The following is a 20,104-nucleotide window of genomic DNA, read 5'->3' on the forward strand; positions in this document are numbered from 1 at the left end:
AAAAAAAAAAAAAAATAAAAAATTATGCCAATGACTGACCTAAAAAAGGTGACCTTACCCCCCCCCCCCCCCCCCCGCTTATTCAGCGGCTGGCTGAGTCGTTGCGAAATTTTGGGCCGATTTTAAACCCCCCCCCCCCTTGCGTACGCCACTGCAGACTGCAGCTCAGCATAGTCTCACAATTCAGATACACTATGACTGACTTGTGCTTGCACACTACACAACCCTCATCACCATCCCACCACCCTGCCTGCACCAACCCACCACAATCCCACCACCATCCCACCACCATCCCACCACCCTCCCTGCACCAACCCACCACCCTGCCTGCACCAACCCACCACCATCCCACCACCATCCCACCACCCTCCCTGCACCATCCCACCACCCTGCCTGCACCATCCCACCACCATCCCACCACCCTCCCTGCACAATCCCACCACCCTCCCTGCACCATCCCACCACCCTGCCTGCACCAACCCACCACCATCCCACCACCATCCCACCACCATCCCACCACCCTCCCTGCACCAACCCACCACCATCTCACCACCATCCCACCACCATCCCACCACCATCCCACCACCCTCCCTGCACCAACCCACCACCATCCCACCACCATCCCACCACCATCCCACCACAATCCCACCACCATCCCACCACCATCCCACCACCATCCCACCACCCTCCCTGCACCAACCCACCACCATCCCACCACCCTCCCTGCACCAACCCACCACCATCCCACCACCATCCCACCACCATCCCACCACAATCCCACCACCATCCCACCACCATCCCACCACCATCCCACCACCCTCCCTGCACCAACCCACCACCATCCCACCACCATCCCACCACCATCCCACCACCATCCCACCACCATCCCACCACCATCCCACCACCATCCCACCACCATCTCACCACCATCCCACCACCATCCCACCACCATCCCACCACCATCCCACCACCATCCCACCACCATCCCACCACCATCCCACCACCATCCCACCACCATCCCACCACCCTCCCTGCACCAACCCACCACCATCCCACCACCATCCCACCACCATCCCACCACCATCCCACCACCCTCCCTGCACCAACCCACCACCATCTCACCACCATCCCACCACCATCCCACCACCATCCCACCACCCTCCCTGCACCAACCCACCACCATCCCACCACCAACCCACCACCATCCCACCACCATCCCACCACCAACCCACCACCATCCCACCACCATCCCACCACCATCCCACCACCCTCCCTGCACCAACCCACCACCCTGCCTGCACCATCCCACCACCATCCCACCACCATCCCACCACCCTCCCTGCACCAACCCACCACCATCCCACCACCATCCCACCACCATCCCACCACCCTCCCTGCACCAACCCACCACCAACCCACCACCATCCCACCACCATCCCACCACCATCCCACCACCATCCCACCACCATCCCACCACCATCCCATCACCATCCCACCACCATCCCACCACCATCCCACCACCATCCCACCACCATCCCACCACCATCCCAAAGGCCAATCAAGGTGATTCCAGAGCTTATATTTAGAAAACAATCCATCTTGCTATCATCTTGTCTTCTCCATTTAAAAAATTGACTTCTCCTGACATGCTCATGCAGTCTCCCTTATTGCTTGCTGCCTCAAATAACAGTAAGGTAAATGTTGCTAGAAATGATTTACATGACAGAATAAAAAACATTCTCAATGAACTTAAAACAAAGTCATTCAGGGAGGGAGATAAAATTTTAAACTACTACATTTCTGTTCAAAGCACAATATGTTTCTATAGTTTATCTAAATAAATAATTTCAGATGGAAATTGAAGAAAGAATAAATGTGTAATTCATAGTCAATATATTTGCTATAAAATATAAACTGTTTACCATGGGAACATCAGAAAATACATTTTCACCATTGGAAATAAATTCTTTACCATACAAAATGATTACATGAAACTAAATAGGAACAAGAAGTAAAGAAAATGCAACAAGCTTTCAAGGAAATACAGAGTTTTGGCATAGGGTCATTTGTTCAAATGAACATATTGGAAGCATATGCGATTTTTCCAATATTCAAGGATCGTTGTTGAGGTTGAAATCGAGTCTAAAGTGATGAAATTGTAAATAATAAACTCTTTATGTTGTATCTAGCTCCCTGTCAAGACTGATATTACTTTAGCTTTAAAACAATGTTTCCTGACTACAATCGACCTACTTGCTATTCCTGTTTGGAAATTACATATCAGAACTGCATATTCTGAGATTTTCATGGTCACAGCTACCATGGAATGGCCTTAGGCACTATTTAAAATTTACAGAGAGCACCAGTAAATTTTTTATTATTCAATTTCTCGAAAGCAGAAGTGTTTAAGGGGCTAAATTTTCTAGTGCTTATAATACATCCACAGAGGCATCCAAATATATCAAAATTTGAAAGAATTACTATCCATCCAATTTCCTAAAACTTTGCATTACCTTTAATAGGCCATCGTGTATTTGTATAAGCTTGACACCCCCCCCCCTTAGACACCATCTTAAAGGTGATGCGAGTGGTGATACTTATAAAAAACCCAATCCATCCCTGCATCATCCTGTCTTCTCCATTTAACAATGAGACTTCTCCTGACATGACAAGCATGCTCAGTCTTCCCCCGGCCCATCAGCTTAATGAGGTGTCCAGACTGTACGTGTGTGGTGTCTTCCTCAACCAAAGATCAAAGCAACATACAGGGGGCTACGGGTAAACAACTTGTTAATGAGTTACGTCCATGGATCTTCAGCATACAAGATAGGTGTGTATTCGAACTGGTAGCTGGGCAACTTTCTTCGTTAACAGTTTCAGAGAGTAACAAGGTTTCCCTTGTTGCAGAATGTAAGGTTTTGATAATTACTTACAGCTTTAAAAGGATGTGTACAACTGGACATTGTAGTTGAAATATTCATTAATTGTCTTTGTATTAAAATGTATACAAAAATATGTGAGAAAGAAATTTCACAACATTATTGAACCTCACTGAAATAGTTCCCTCTTGTAAGGCCAGGAAATGTTGCAAGACTTCTTAATTGTTCAAACAATGAATAAACAGTCATAAATTCTAAGCCAACTTTCGTTTGGGCAATCATAATGGAGCACAGTCATGTAGTTGGTACCTTGTGACTGGTAATTTCATAATACTCCTTGAATGCTATTGCTATAGAGAGCACATTAATTACAGTCAACAGTGCACAAACAATATTGAGAAGAGAATGTTGCAAGACTTCTTAATTGTTCTAATAATGAGTAAAAACAGTCATAAATCCTACGCCAACTTTTGTTAGGGCAATCATAATGGAGCATAGTCATGAAATTGGTAATACAGTGCGTCCCAGAAAAAACGAAACCGAAAAGTATCGATGTTTTATCATAACTTAATCACAACCATAATTAATGAATGATACATATTTGGAAAGCTTAGAGTCTCCCCTTTTGGTTGATGCTACTCCAGTGCCCGCCAGTGAAAATGAATTTGTTTCATAAAATTATGGAAATGCAAGCATTACTTCAAACAAACAGAACTTTGTCATTCCTCGCTCATTTTTCCTGATTGAGGTGTCATATGAAAGAGCAGAAACTCAACTTTCTAGAAATGTGAATTTTTCTTCGAAATTCAGATACCGCCCACCAAATGTCTTTTTGGTTTCTTTCCTTCAAATTGCTTTTAATCACTCATGCGTGAAATATGCATTATCTGAGTAGCATCACATGAAAGAGGAGACTCTAAGCTTTCCAAATATGTATCATTCATTAATTATAGTTGTGATTAAGTTATGATAGAACATCGATACTTCTCGGTTTCGTTATATAGTTTACAAAGAGAGAGAGAGGGGGGAGAGAGAGAGAGAGAAGGGGGAGAGAGAGAGAGAGAGGGGGGGAGAGAGAGGGGGGAGAGAGAGAAGGGGGAGAGAGAGAGAGAGAGAGGGGGGAGGGGGGGGGGGGGAGAGAGAGGGGGGGAAGGGGGGAGAGCACAGGGATTTAGAATATGAATGAAAGGGGGGGCATAACAATTGTATCTATTTAATAAAAAATCCATGCACAATATGGTCATTTTATAGCAATAATGTCATTTATTGAACCTGCTCTTGTATATATTTCAACGCTAAGGGGGGGGGGGGTGGGTGGTGAAGTTATAAAAAGAAAATACTACTAATATATGAGTGGAGAAGGAATGAAGGAGAAAAGACAATTTCCATTCTCATTGAAATTCATGACTGTGTAAAAGGCTTATCTTTTATGTCCTTGTACACAATATAAGCATGTTGCACTGAGTGGAAATACATACTGACACCTTCATATGCAGACAAGTCTCTGAGACATGACACTACCAATCTGAATCACCCACAATACAGGACAATGACATGTATCAGACAGGAGTCAAGATCATGAACTTTTCATAACCTGTTTTTTCCAATGTTGTGAAGAGAAACATGTCAGGAAATAAATGAGCAGCAGTAGTTGTCTAGCTACACTATATGCCTAGGTGCATACATTCAAAGTCATTACTCTTGTAAATAGCTGAACTTGCTGAAAATTGCACATGGAATTCCCATTTCCACTTTCTGCTATCACACTGATTAAAGAATTTACAATACAATTTTGTTATGTTTACCTCATATTAATAAATCAAGTCTACTAGTAATACATATTTAGGGTTCTTTTAAACTAAACAAGTCCTATTAAAATGGGGGGTGGGGGGTTGAAATTTCTGAAGGGTCTGTATGTATTGGGCCCCTTTTATATAGTTCAGTTGTGGTATGGAGAAAACTTTGGGGTCCAAAAACACATGATCACAGTACAAGTCAGTAGTATTGAATGCCCTATAATTACATCTTGTTGTTTCCATGGAAATAAGTCTCCTCAATGTACATGAACAGGCAAAGTGTAACATGATGTTCTTTCCCTATGGCCCATATAATTCCTCCTCCAATTCTATCCATGGAGATGATGATGATTCCAAGTTTCATCTGCAATGCTACCTGCTATCACTATGGACACACAGACTATAAAACCAGACCCCCCTCTTGATCTCAAGGTGAATTCATGTTGTGCTACTGTGCACTGGTTATAAACACAGAGGTGAATTTGGTTGGGTAGGGGCCGGGACACAAATGGCCTGTGCTTACCCTCTCCAAACCAATAACCCAATCATAAAGATTTCAAGAAATCGTCCAATGTGGCTGTTTCATTTGCCTCAATTGTGCATCACCTATTAAACAGTGTAAACACGGCAATCACATGTTAAACATTTCTTCTATTTCTAAAGGCAATACTACAGGGTAATGAAATTGATTTTGATGCTTAAAGAGAAAGTTGAGTTCTGGGAAGAGGTGAAAAATAATTTGTGAGCATTACTCATTCGTATTATGCAAGTGTGGAAGAACACAAGTTAAGACATGTTCCTTGAAAAGATTGGCTCTTCAAATGCCTTCATATTCTAAATATGCATGTAACATCGTAAAAATCGGGGGGCCGGTTTTTTACGCCACGTGTTCGTGTAGTCCCATATACATCTTTCTGTGCAAGTGTTTGTAACTTTACCAAGACTTGGCCACATTTCTTATCATTTTGATGATTCCAGAACCTTGCAATACACACAAATTTGTATATGCTAGATGATCAACCTTTTCTGGTCGGTTCCACACCGTTTCTTTCACAATGCAATCGCATGACCAGAACTCAACTTCATCTTTAAGTTGGTTTCTTGAAAGTCTTTGTGATCATGCCCAATGTGATATCCTTTAATCACACAATGGACAAATTGAACCCTTTAAACATTTGAAACAAAACATCTGAAAAATCTGATAATCCTCTTCAGGGATGTTTTGGTCCAAATCATCACCTGATCTCTAAACAATGAATATTGAGAAAACTTTGTGTTAGGAGGGAGGGGGGGAGGTGAGCTTTGTCAGAAAAATTTGGGAATTCTGTGAGCCGCCCCCCCCCCCTCTTTTCTGTAAACATAAATCTGGATACGCCCCTGACTCCTAGTCACCAATCAAGAAACAATCATACTTATCTATTACAGGTCAGACACAATGCACCTGCTAATTGATTTTCCAGTGAATAGGAATGCAGTCATTTGCTCATGAGCGTCTAGAATTACTTAGGGCAGGCATTGACACATTCAGCTACTGCTTCAGTTTGCTAACTCCTTGGTATGGCAGGCCTGGCCAGGCCAAGTCAAATTGCTACAACTTTATCATCCAAATATTTTTTAAATGAGAAGAAGGTTCTGTCCCATTTGGTATGTGAATTTTTTCCAACATACATATATGTATGCCGTGGGGTGATTTTCTTTAAGCAAAACTTTCTCACTACAAATTCTTTTGCTCATGCATAACATAGTCAAAACAAAGAAGAGAAAACATAAAACATAAAAGATATTAGATGTTGCTTATAAGTATCGGCTTGCATGGTGATGTAGATATACAGTAGGCTTGCGGTTGAACCATGTGAGAGAGGGGGAAGAATATATATATATTGACTTTTGGATGTAAATTATCTTGATTTCCCCAGGATTTCTCTATTTCATGAATAGATTAAAAAAGGAGGCAGTTAAATTATGGGAAAGGAGCAGGACCAAATAAAATCGAGATAACTTTCAACTAGTCTGTAAGTCCTACCATACGCATAAAAATAGATAATCAATCTTGAATTTGAAATTTAAATTGTATACCCGTTAATAAAGTATTTGGTAAGTTACTGATGTTTTGAAACTGCATTTAAAGAACATAAATAAATGACTAAAGTGAAGTGTCTGTAAAGTGTCTATAAAGTGGTGTACGTGTTGCAGTATTCATTTCAGAACAAAGACAGATAGCAGAATGAATAATGTGACAAGTTAAAAACTAAGAAACATATTTCTTCATTAATAAACCATATTGATAAAATAATATACCTGATAAATAGGTCATAGTATAAAAAATATCCTAGTAATGAATTAAATATACATATCTTAACGGCAGTAGATTGCTTAATTGGAGAATTCACAAGGCTACTCTGCCACAAGATCCCTACTATGAATATAATTATCGGTCCAAATGGGTTTGATTGACAGGTACATGCATGTCATAAGAATGTTACTAGACAATGTATTTTCATCGCACATAATAAATGACTAAATGTGATAATTGGTTAAGGAACCCAAGCCTAATCAACTGAGACCAAACCCAAATCAGCTAAGTGGTATAATGAGAACCCCCGTAGTATCTGGTCAAACAATACTATTCACTCATCTCTCCCCCCCCCCCACCCCTCCCTTCATGCTATATACCATTGATCAGCTAAACCCATTATGAACAATGATGATAACATACATCCAATAAGTTTGTCACCATGATGATACCATACAAGCTCTAGTGAGAAGAATTGACAATGAAGCTAATACCTGATACAAAGAACCATACAAAGAGGAGAGATACACATGGGAAATGAGACACTTTCTTACCTATGACCAAACATGGATCGGTTAAGTGGCATAACATGAACCCCTATATAGCATCTGGTCTTCCCCTTTCTAACAACATCTATTTTTGATCAGCTAAACCCATTAGAAACAATGATGATAACATATCAAACTAGAACTGCCTATCATATTTATTATATCAGCAATTCAGCAATTTCCATTTCTGATTTAAATTGTGAATATGAAGATGGCATTTTATAGGGCAGGTTATTTAGAAATCTGTTTCATCTTTGATAGTCAGTGGACATAAAGGTACGCCAAAAAAAAGGCAAATGGATCCGAAATTTACAAAACAGCGCCTGGACGGTCATGCATGAGTGAGTGCATATGATGGGATGCTGAAGACTATATGCTTACAGAGCTGTGTAAAAGGAATCAGGATAGAGGAAGGGATCTAGAAACTGCACACAGGCACTGCATGCAAAACAAATAGGATTTTTTTTTTTGGGGGGGGGGGGGGGAGAAGATCAGGAAGAAAAATTGGAATAGGAAGAACGCTAATGCTAACAAGGCATTGCCAAGGTCGTCAATGCAGTGAGACTGTCATCATGATGACACAACACAAGCTAACTCTAGTAAGAAGGAAACCCTTGGCAATGACTAATACAATACCTATAAGAAGTTAAGTTAGAACTTGTTCATAAAAGCTTTTGACAAATCAACTAATTAAGCGCAATATCAGTACCGGTACACTTTTGTAAAATCCATAGAAACTGTATTTGCATCATTGTAATGTTCTTATATTTCAATTAATTTTTTTTATCAAGAGAGAGATGCATCAAGGTAGTGTGACCATTGCATATAACTCCAACAAGTGCACTCAATGATTTACTGTGGTATGAAATCACTCAACAATAAATTTCAATGAGGCATTAATGAAAGCACTAAGACAGCAATAGAAGGGAAGAGAGAAACTGAGGGGGGGGGGGGTGGCAGTAAGAGAGAGAACGGGAGAGATAAAGAGGAATACGCTGTTGCCCATAAAGTTGGAATAATTTTTCTCTTACCTCTGAAGACCTTGTGATCATTTCTTGATAAAAAGGGTTTACATCTTATTGGAACATTATTGATTAATCTAAAGAGTCAGAGAATGATCAATAAAGTTCAAAGATATCAAGAATATAACATATCATATTAACAATGACTTGACAAAAAGTGGTAAGAAAGAATAATTTTAATTTTATGAGCAAAAGTGTAGAAAGGAATTTAATAAAATAGAATTGATAAGAATCAGGAATTATTGGCAAATCTTGATGCTATACACAATGATGTGAAGACAGAAAAGAGGAGAAAGTGAAATACGCTTCGCAAGAAATATTTTAGTCTTTTTGTGGGGGGGGGGGGGGGGTAGTCAAGAAATTATTTTGGAGTTTGGCCATCTTGATCACAATATGATGCACATGACAGAGGTCACATGACCTAACAGCTGACGCTGAGTCACAGCATGATTCAAAATTATGATTCCTGTTCACCTGAAATTCAACTTTTAAAGGCAACAAACAGTGAAAACAAGTGTCACAATAAGTAGAAAGTACCTACTGGTATAACTTGAAATAAAACGAAAAGGCAGTTTACCTAAAAGCCACTGTGTAAACAATTGAAAGGGGGTATATATAAAATGGAAATGGGCACATTTTCCAATTATCCCTCAGTACCTTATAGCATTAAAAAAACAGTTACAAATAAAGGGAAAAGTGGTACTTTATTCACCAGAAATTTGCCTCTTATCTATCAGTACCTTGTTTAATATTCAACAATAAGAGTAATTTTTTTCTCCAACAAATGTTTGTTGTGTATATATCATTCTATTCTAGGCCTGAATCAAACAAAATGGGGGCCTCAAAGAGTTTATACCATCTTGATGCTACCTTAAATAGGCCTAAACTATTGATAAGGATATTGAACCGATTGAACATTTAGAAAGAAATACACAACAAAGGTTTATTCTCTCCCTTTTCTCTGTTTAATTCTTGAACAGTTATTCTGTCAATTGGTCCACTCATTAATACTGTCAATACTCAGCAAAGTCATGCTTTACTGAGGAAGCACATAGGTCTACATAAAGCAGGCATAAATACATTCAGATGTACTACATGTAGTAACTCATAACTCAAGGTATGAATTTAGTTTCCAGTCACCAACCCTTGTGCCTGAACTGTGAGATTATGTAGATTTCACATCCTATGTCACTCTATAGGCTCAATACTGAGTAAGGCTTGAATCAGGATTATATGGAACTGTTTAAGTGTCCAATGACAGTTTGTACCTGCAAACGAGCGCAGACTAGTAGTGGACTGCAGCCAAGAGACCACACTGTCTTTATTTGACCATGGACCATGATTTGACACCATCACAGACTGACCTTAGGCTAGGCTCAAGGCTTTATCTTTGAATTGTGTCTCGGCATCTAAATACAGTCTGTAACTGAAGCCTATTAAATGTATCTGCCCAGATTCACTGATAAGTGAAAATAGTCCATCATTTCCCATGGGTCATCTCAATAAACACATTGGAATGTCATCTGTCTGTGACCTGACTCAGGGTCACCTCAGGTCATCAGATGGTCTATCCAAGGTGAATGGGTCATTCTGGTTATTTCCCATGCCCTTGAAATCGTACACAGATCCAATTACAGTGGGTCTTGTGGTTGTTGCTATTGTTTTGGGTTATCAAGAAAACATTTTACAACACAGAGCTATAGCATGAGTCTTTTGTCTTTGTGTACTAATTTGTACAGTTCTACAAGTGACAAACTAGTTTTACAAATTGCACTAGTTTGGCCAGGAGGGATTAGACCTCACTGCATGGTAACTGGCAGGTGGTTGTCTCATCAAATCAGCTCTCAATTAACACAAGAAAAAAGGGACCATGGGGGATCAAGAGGTACCACTTAGGCATTGTTGGCTGTATAGAGGGCGCAAGTAGCTAAAAGTTGTGCAGTCCCGCTTAAATACTAACCCATAACAAGCAAGGCCAATACAAGCAAGGGAGAGAGAAAGTGTGAGAGAGAGAGAGAGAGAGAGAGAGAGGAGGGGTGCAAGAAAGAGAGAGAGAGAGAGAGAGAGAGAGAGAGTTGTGGGGGGGGGGGGGAAGGGTAGATCTATAGGCTACCAAAAGTAGTTGAGTCAAGAAAAAATCTGTTTCAAAATGTGGACCCAAAAGTCATTGAATCATCTACTACCCCTTTCAAACTGGCCTGATTTTCATCGGATGTATCCGCACGCATCCAATGAAACGGCCACTATGAATGGTACAGAGGAAAGAAAGCCGATAGAATAGCCTATGAAAAGAAGAGAAATAGGCGATTAAATTCTCCTGCTTATGAGCAGGAGAAATTCTCATTCTATCTGTGTGACTCTGATGAAACAGCAACTGTGAATGGGTTCGGGAGAAAACAGCGATTAAAACAGTGATTAAAATGGTCAAAGGTCGCAGTGTACGCGCGCCTTTTCAGAACCAGCTGTGCTTGATCACATTTTGTTGAAAATGCTGCATGCTAGCTAGATGGGGCGCGGGCTTAAATTGATTTGTTTTATTTGTAATTTACATTAATGATAGGCTTTGTAAAAAAATCAACATTAATATTATGTTAATATGATAATAAATTTATTGGAAATTACGTATTCATTAGAGCTAATGGTGCACAAAACAATATTTAAACTGATTACTAAAGTACAATGGAATTCTGTTTATCGCACACCTTCTTTCACTAAATTTTCACATGTAAACTTTCGCTACCGTTTGTTTGTTTCATTCTTCTCTTCCGGCCAGGGCTCGCCACAGCGATTGAATTTCACCGGCAGTATGAAAGGGACAGCAGGGTTAGCGGCGGTTTCACCTTTGTTTACATTAGGAAAATTCAATCTGCATTTCCATCGGTGTGACTCCGATAGAAGCACTATGAAAGGGGTATAATATAGTATAAGTATGATCTGAGATCCAATCGCCAAGGACCTATGTCAAGTTATTTTCAACATGCAACCAAGCTGATCGTCTTTAATATAGTTGTTTCAGTGATCGATGTGAATTCATTTTATTAAGTCGATCAAGTAGATTGATTATATTTATGTTTAGCGCCATCTGGAGGCTACTAAATTCGTGTAAAGAAATGGCACCCTTTTTGATTTCCAGTGGATGAAATCCGTTGATATTGGAGGCATCCTTGTGTAATGTGGAAGTTAGATGCACTTTAAGAAGGCAGAATGAAGGTATGTAATGATGCAATGTGATGAATGTTGTATATAAATGCTGTAATGATGCGATATTCTATGATTAAGTACCTTTCATTCGCACCTAACTCGTTGTGTACATTACATGGATGTAACTTACATTGCACAGTAGCCGAGACGGTCGGCTCACATACCGAATGTTATTGTTATGTAATGTACACTACGGCATGCGAATGAAAGGTACACGTATGCAAGAATGTAAACAAAGATTTGCCTAGTTTGAGTCAATGTACTAAGATGAGTACTTAGGGTGCATAATATGAGAAAGTTGTTATATGATTTATGCAAGTTTATATTGATAGTTAATAGATGGTTTAGTTATAAAGATACATGCTGTAATTATGAACAGAAGTGATACAAAGGATGTATGTCAGAAGTCTGACTTAATTCAATTAAGCATATATGTACTGGTAGTAACAAACAGTTAGAATTGTGTTTAGTTTATATGCAGTACAAGTTAATGTGTGAGATAAGGAAAAGAGCTAAAACAAGGGGTTAATTAGCTGTAAGGTGCATATTATTGATACGAGTCACCAGGTTTTCTCCAGGCATAATATGTATATTCATGAACTGTTGATTTATGATCCGTTCGATCTATTTTCATTTGTACAGTTTTTACGGAGCATTTGGAGCAACAAGAGAATTGGAATAATAAAGAAAGACCAATAAACAAAGTCAAAGATGCTTCCGCTACAGTAAAAACTTCATTTACGTCTAGACGTCTCCACGACAACTGAAAGACAGCTATTACATCATGGCTGACACTGAAGGTGAAAGTAGACCCCATCGTGAACCCAAGCCCACAGAGAAAGGACTACAATGGCAAGTGGAAATTAAATCCAAAGAGTTTGACAGCTGCATTAAGTCCTGGAATAGAACCGCAAACAAGTTGCGAGTTTTACTTGGTGATGAAAGCGAAGCGTCGACAGTACAGGAGACTAGAGATGCTCTACAAAGTACTGTAGACAAACTGATAAACACCCAAGAAGAGTTGGCTACACTTAGAGCAACTGCGAAAATTGAAGACAACAGTGATGACAAGCTAGATGAGGTCGAAACAGCACACAACAACATCATGAAACAGACTCTTGATGTATTGATAGCCCTTAGACCCTCATCTCGAACTTCATCTAAGAAGTCGAAGAAGTCTCATCCTGTTGAACCGCAGGAGCTACAGGATTGCCAGGACTGGGTGAACGACATCCAGGTAAACGACATCCAGGAAGAAGTTGAAGCAGTAAGTCAAGTTAGTCAACCCAAGTTAGACAGTGTGCAGAACGTTCAAGCTGAGACGATGAGATTTCTGGTTGAACAGATGAGGATGACGAGGCTTCCTTTACCAGAACCAGCAATCTTTGCAGGAGATCCATTGACTTACCCAGCATGGAAGCATGCATTTGATGTTCTCATTGAACAAAGCGGTATACAGCCTATGGATCGTTTCTTCTACTTGCAGAAGTATCTCAAAGACCAGCCCTTGGAACTTGTGAGAGGATATGCACTCATTGGAGATGAGAGAGCTTATCTAGAAGCACTGGCAGCTCTTAAGCAGAGGTATGGAGACTCTTTCATTATAGCAAATGCTTTCAGAGACAAGCTAGACAGATGGCCTAAGATTTCTTTGAAAGATGCACTTGGTCTAAGAAAGCTAGCTGATTTTCTCCACCAATGTGTCACTGCAATGGATAGGATTGGAAATCTACACCACCTAAACGATGAGAGGGAGAATCAGAAGCTCTTAGCCAAATTGCCAGACTGGCTTGTGATGAGATGGTCACGTAAGGTCATCGGATGGACAGAGATGAAAGGTCAGTTTCCTCCCTTTCAAGTATTTGTGAGGTTCATAGATGAAGAGGCTAAGATAGCATGTTATCCAATCACATCTCTACACCACCTGAAGCCTGTACCAGATGTTAGAACTCTCAATACCAATGTTACATCTTCCAATTCAGACAACAAGAGACAGAGGGAGAGGAGAAATATTCAACGCTCCTGCTACCTGTGTAAGAAGGATCACCTCCTAGAAGAATGCAGTGAATTTGCAGCAAAGGACATGACAGATCGTAAAAGGTACATAAGAGAGAAGGGTCTATGCTATGGATGCTTGAAGGCAGGCCACATGTCCATGCATTGTAGATGGAGAAGTACCTGTATCATTTGTCAAGGGAGACATCCATCTTGTCTCCATGAAGATAGGAAGAAACCAGAACCAAAGACGGAGACAAATGTAGAAGACAGACCCATGGAAACTCAGACGTCATGGTCTCATGCTTCATTTAGTCAGCAACCTACCGGTACTAGTAGATTGACCACCATGAAGAGCACGATGATAGTTCCTGTTTGGTTATCTCATCCTACCATATCAGATGAACGAATGGTGTATGCATTAATAGACACCCAATCTGACACCACTTTCATGTTAGAGAAAACCAAGGATGAGATGAATCTGCAGGGAGTTCCTGTCAGTCTCCTTCTTTCAACGATGTCTGCTATGGATGAAAGAGTACCAAGTGAACGCATAGAGGGTCTGACCATCCGATCATTTGATGGAGAACAACGGATTGCTCTCCCGACAACCTACACCAGAGGGTTTATACCAGCAAACCGTGATCACATACCCACTCCAGAGATGGCAATGAGAATTCCTCACTTATCCAAGATTTCACATCATCTCATGCCCCTGCAAAGTTGTGAAGTTGGTTTATTGATTGGATATGACTGTGCAAGGGCACTCATACAAAGAGATGTCATCCCTCCTGCTGATGATAATGGTCCGTATGGTCTAAGGACGGACCTTGGATGGAGCATCCTGGGTACTGTGAAGGAAGATGAACACAAGTATGCTTATGAGGATGATCCCGTCGGTGTAAGTCATCGATTGACAGCCTGTGAGATTCCTGCTGAGCTAAGGACAGTAAACAAGGATATGTTGTTCGCACATAACACATCAGTAGAGGAGGAGATCACCCCTGCAAGAGTGACGAGATTGATGGAAGCTGATTTCCTTGATAGAAAGGATGAAGGAGCAGCACAAGCTGTCAATTCAAGAGAGGTACTGAAGACTGTTCCAGAGGAAGACAGGGTAAAGAATGTCAGAGAGATTAACCTGCATCATGATGATTTACCTCTAGAGCGAGCTCTTGGTGTACAAGGGTGTGTCAAATCCGATGCATTCAACTTCAGAATCACACTTCAGGACAAGCCCCTAACCAGGCGAGGGATACTTTCCACAGTCATGTCTATTTATGACCCCTTAGGACTGTTGGCACCAGTTATGCTTATAGGGAAGCAGATTCTCCAGACATTGTGTAAGCTGACAGCAGACTGGGATGATCTGCTTCCAGATGTTCTGCGAGAAAGATGGAAGAAATGGAGAATAGACATACTGGAACTTCAATCACTCTCTATCCCTAGATGTTACAAGCCTGCTGAACTCGAGGCCGTGAAGTCGGTACAGTATCATCACTTCGCAGATGCAAGTACAACAGGGTATGGTCAATGTGCCTACATGAGATTAACTGACGCCGCTAATAGAGTACATTGTAAAGACAGGCGTGATAAGAAAGCAAGTGACTACCCAACAACCAAAAGGGGTGTTACTGTGCAGGATCTTCATCTAGCAGAGATTAAAATTCTAAAGCATGATCAGAAGAAAGCCTCTGAAGATGAAATTCAGATCCTGAAATCTATCCAGAAGAACCAGAGTCTGCTTGAAAGAAAGAAAAGGCGTCAAATCAAGAAAGATAGTCATCTAGAGCTTGACTACGAATCATTCATTCAAGCACTTCGTCGTTTCACAGCTCTTCAAGCCAAGAGTGCAGCATCTCATAAAGTTCTGGAGTTCAGGAATCGGTGGAAGAAGGAATTTCTTCTGAACCTGCAAGTCCGACGGAAGTGGACTCACCCACAACCTGAAGCTGAAGTCGGCGACATTGTCATTGTGAAGGACGTGAATGCACCCAGAAACCAGTGGCCACTAGCACGTGTTATCAGAGTCTTTCCATCTGAAGATGGACACATTCGCAAAGTGAAACTCGCTGTGGGGGACTCCAGAGTATGTAATAGCGGTAAGCGTAAGAACCCTCTTCAAGAATTGGAGCGTCCTATCCACAAACTAGTGCTTCTGTTACCGCGTGAAGACCAAGAGGAATTCCCGGCCAAGGAACCCGACATTTGATAATTTCGCGGGGAATCCATTTAGTTAGGGTTAAACTTGTTATTTAAGTAAGACTTTAAGATTTCTAGTCAAGACTGGAATTATTGAAACAACAGGTCTGTGGATAAGACTAATTAATTTACATTTTCCCCAGAAACGTTTATTTGAAACGGTCTAGAACGAAGGCTGTTTGCTTCTTCAGGGTCTGCACGTGAGACTATACAAATTCATTTATTACAGACTCTGCTGCCTGAATTGAGACTAATTGAACTGTGAAAATTGCAATTGGACAAATTTTCCATAAAGACATAAAACTTTCATTGTAAACTGCAATGCATTTAAATGTATGCATGTGTTGTTATGTATTTGTCTAATAACCATTTATTTTCACATGTCAGTTCTAGTAATCTCTGAATCGATTTATCATGCTAATCCACTGAAATGTCCATGTTTATGTGATTAAGTGGCTATCACATTCCAAAAAGGGGAATTTATTTATTTTTTTTTTTGGCTAAAAATTGCTAAATTCCAGATATTTGTTGGTAGTATAGTGGTTATATTGCATTTATAGCATTTTTCACCATGAAGTGATATTTATTTAAATGTGAACATTTCTACTTTGAAAACATAAGCCATGTTTTTTGTGTTTTCTCATAGCTACTAAGATTCATGCTTACCCGTAAATGTGAAACTAGTAAAATAACATTTCTATATAAAGCATGAAAACAGTGTTTATCAGTAATTGCATTTGGTCTCATATTGAGACGAAAATCTGTTTAAAGAATTTAAAGGTATTTTGTTAAATCCAGTAAGGTAAATAGCACAGTATAGGTTTGTTTCAAGCCAGATACATTTGTTATATAGCTGTTGAAGAAACCTTGTGTATGGACTTATTTAATACAAGCCGAGTCAGTAATGCTGATAGAACGGGTATTTCCCACGTAAATGTGTTTTAAAGCTAATACTATTTGGGGAATTTTTATTTGATGGTTTGAGATAGTGCATCATGTGCCCTATGTGAGTTTTGAAAATTAATCTCAAAACAGAGATATAAATATATAATTTATATTGTTGTCATCGATATTGCAAAGGTTAGACATTTTCATAAAGAGTGCTGAACTACATTCAGTAAATAGGTTAAAAGGGATAGGTAATTCCTTGATAATGTCAATCGATTGTTTGGTAAATTTTAGAATAATTTAAAGGAGCCATGTTTCAGTGATCGATGTGAATTCATTTTATTAAGTCGATCAAGTAGATTGATTATATTTATGTTTAGCGCCATCTGGAGGCTACTAAATTCGTGTAAAGAAATGGCACCCTTTTTGATTTCCAGTGGATGAAATCCGTTGATATTGGAGGCATCCTTGTGTAATGTGGAAGTTAGATGCACTTTAAGAAGGCAGAATGAAGGTATGTAATGATGCAATGTGATGAATGTTGTATATAAATGCTGTAATGATGCGATATTCTATGATTAAGTACCTTTCATTCGCACCTAACTCGTTGTGTACATTACATGGATGTAACTTACATTGCACAGTAGCCGAGACGGTCGGCTCACATACCGAATGTTATTGTTATGTAATGTACACTACGGCATGCGAATGAAAGGTACACGTATGCAAGAATGTAAACAAAGATTTGCCTAGTTTGAGTCAATGTACTAAGATGAGTACTTAGGGTGCATAATATGAGAAAGTTGTTATATGATTTATGCAAGTTTATATTGATAGTTAATAGATGGTTTAGTTATAAAGATACATGCTGTAATTATGAACAGAAGTGATACAAAGGATGTATGTCAGAAGTCTGACTTAATTCAATTAAGCATATATGTACTGGTAGTAACAAACAGTTAGAATTGTGTTTAGTTTATATGCAGTACAAGTTAATGTGTGAGATAAGGAAAAGAGCTAAAACAAGGGGTTAATTAGCTGTAAGGTGCATATTATTGATACGAGTCACCAGGTTTTCTCCAGGCATAATATGTATATTCATGAACTGTTGATTTATGATCCGTTCGATCTATTTTCATTTGTACAGTTTTTACGGAGCATTTGGAGCAACAAGAGAATTGGAATAATAAAGAAAGACCAATAAACAAAGTCAAAGATGCTTCCGCTACAATAGTTATCAGATGTACAGGTACATCCTGGGAATCAATTCTAATACAAGACATGAAGATAAGCGTCCGACAGGTGTTGCTTAACCTTGGGAATTCATTCAACACAAATTAATGCTTGTCTAAACACATAGAGAATCTACAGCTACATGTAAGTTCACATGAAAGACTGTAAGCTATTAGTTTATCTTGTGGTTTTAAGCGTAGAGGTTATCTTCTAGGTAAGGATCATACAGATGTACATTCAGTTTGAGAAACTTTGAGTTTTACATCACATGCGATCTCATGGTTAGCATGCTAACTACACACAGCTAGCGGTTCCTCACTTGAAGTTATAAGCAATGTAGTCGTAATTAACCAGCTTGTAGTTACGACTGCTTGCCCAGCTTTTGGTTTAAAACTTTGAGAAATCTTCATTTTCAGTAACGTTTGTATTGTCGTAATGGTTCATGGGTTGTAGTGAAAAGCCTTGAGGTTTTGCTATTAAACTTAACATTTAAAACTATGATCCTGCCGTGTGAACATACATGTAAATCTAAATGTAAAGCTTGCGATAGGTTTGCTCAATCCCCTAAACAAATAGCAATGACATTTGTGGTGAACCAGAAAACCAGAATCTACATGTATGTTTTAGCTTTCTCTCCCATCTCTGAAGGATGTCTTTTTCCTTGTTGTCCCTCTTCACACTCTAAAATAAAAACACTAATTATACATCCTAATCCAAAGAACCATTCAGGTCAACAATGGTCCATTATCATTTTCACTTCTTCAAATTCCTATTTTGTCATTGATAGAATCGTACTACATCGTTTTTTCTGTCTATAATTGAATTCATATGTACTTTGTATGCTTATCAATATCATACTTTTATGGAAAAGGAGTAAATAAAATGAACTAAAATCATATAATCTGACTACCAATATAAGTAGGCTGCTCCATTTTCTGTTAGCAACGAAAGGGCTTTGGAAACTGATCTGTGAAAACTCCTTGCCCTATATTTGTCCAGTGGTAGAAGGGTAATGTTTGATATCTAATCTCCAACATTTCTACTACACTTTATACATGCATTATGTGTATATGCATTCATTTATTTAAAGAGTGCTTCTTTTAAGAGATATTTGGCATCGAGAATATGATTTCTCCAGTGTGAATGGAGTCAAATACACAAGGAGCTGCACACGTCCGCTTTCGCTATGTATCTCCTGCTCTTTCAAGCGCAATAAGTAGATTCACATAACACATGAACGGTCTTTGCCAAGAGAAAAATGGGATTATGGAGAGTGGTGATGAGTGAAATTCTCGGGAACCGCTCGATTGCGAAATGCTTGGTTTAAATTCCCTGGGTATGCTATTCGGTCTGATGTTGGCTGTACATTTTGGAATACAGCCACCTTTGAAAACTTAGTTTTTTTTATATCACTTCAGTTGCTTTCTTCAGCTCTCTGCATGGTCGCTCATTTTCCACACTTGTAATTTGCACAAAACAATAGGCACAAATTGACTGAAGGATTGCTTTGTGCAACACTGTGGCTTTGAAAAATTTGTCTAGCCTCATCTTGATTAGCTCCATGGCAACCATTTCAACACCAACATAGATTAATGTTAGACTGGAAACACTTTGATAATCTTAAAGCCAGCCTTTGGTATATCTTATCCATATCTATGATAATGTGGCATAGTGAGATTAGTTTGTGGCATATAAAGGGTTAAATGATTCACTTTCCAAACTGCAACCCTACATTCATCTCAACACTAGCCCTAAACCCAACCTAAAACAAAATTTGAACTACGACCCACACTTGCCTCCCTTCTACAGCAACGGTTTGTAACTTCACAGCCAAAATTAGGAATATGGTGTATTTTACATACTTGATATTTTCACAAAATGAGAGGAGCAGTGGGTTCATACCTCTGCTTTGAAGGCACAAAAATAGGAATCATACCCCCCAAATGGGAATGGTTGGTAGCTTTGCTAATTATGTCTTTGACAAAATAAAGGCACAAGAAAATGTTGAATCACTGAAAAATCATCTGCAATAAATTTTTGAGGGAAA

The 20,104-nt window shown here is 39.6% G+C and overlaps 2 protein-coding genes across 3 annotated transcripts in view; one reads left to right on the forward strand and one right to left on the reverse strand.

The window, feature by feature from the left end:
- LOC580477 (rho-related GTP-binding protein RhoA-B) overlaps positions 1-20,104 on the reverse strand; it is a 39,603-nt gene that overhangs the window by 14,459 nt on the left and 5,040 nt on the right. The window lies entirely within an intron of this gene.
- LOC105441301 lies at positions 11,543-18,039 on the forward strand. 2 transcript variants are annotated; one of them, XR_004064964.1, is made up of 2 exons: positions 11,543-17,338; positions 17,972-18,039. XR_004064964.1 is itself a non-coding variant. In XM_030990521.1 (2 exons), exon 2 carries the CDS (start codon positions 12,524-12,526, stop codon positions 15,944-15,946), a length of 3,423 nt encoding a protein of 1,140 aa, XP_030846381.1. In that variant the 5' UTR covers positions 11,543-11,748; positions 12,382-12,523; the 3' UTR covers positions 15,947-18,039. The 2 variants fall into 2 exon arrangements, 1 of the variants encoding a protein (XP_030846381.1); XM_030990521.1 differs by having other exon boundaries at positions 11,543-11,748; positions 12,382-18,039.

The sequence above is a fragment of the Strongylocentrotus purpuratus genome, unplaced genomic scaffold (assembly GCF_000002235.5).
Source record: "Strongylocentrotus purpuratus isolate Spur 01 unplaced genomic scaffold, Spur_5.0 spur5_scaffold_19, whole genome shotgun sequence".
Classification (NCBI taxonomy): domain Eukaryota; kingdom Metazoa; phylum Echinodermata; class Echinoidea; order Camarodonta; family Strongylocentrotidae; genus Strongylocentrotus; species Strongylocentrotus purpuratus.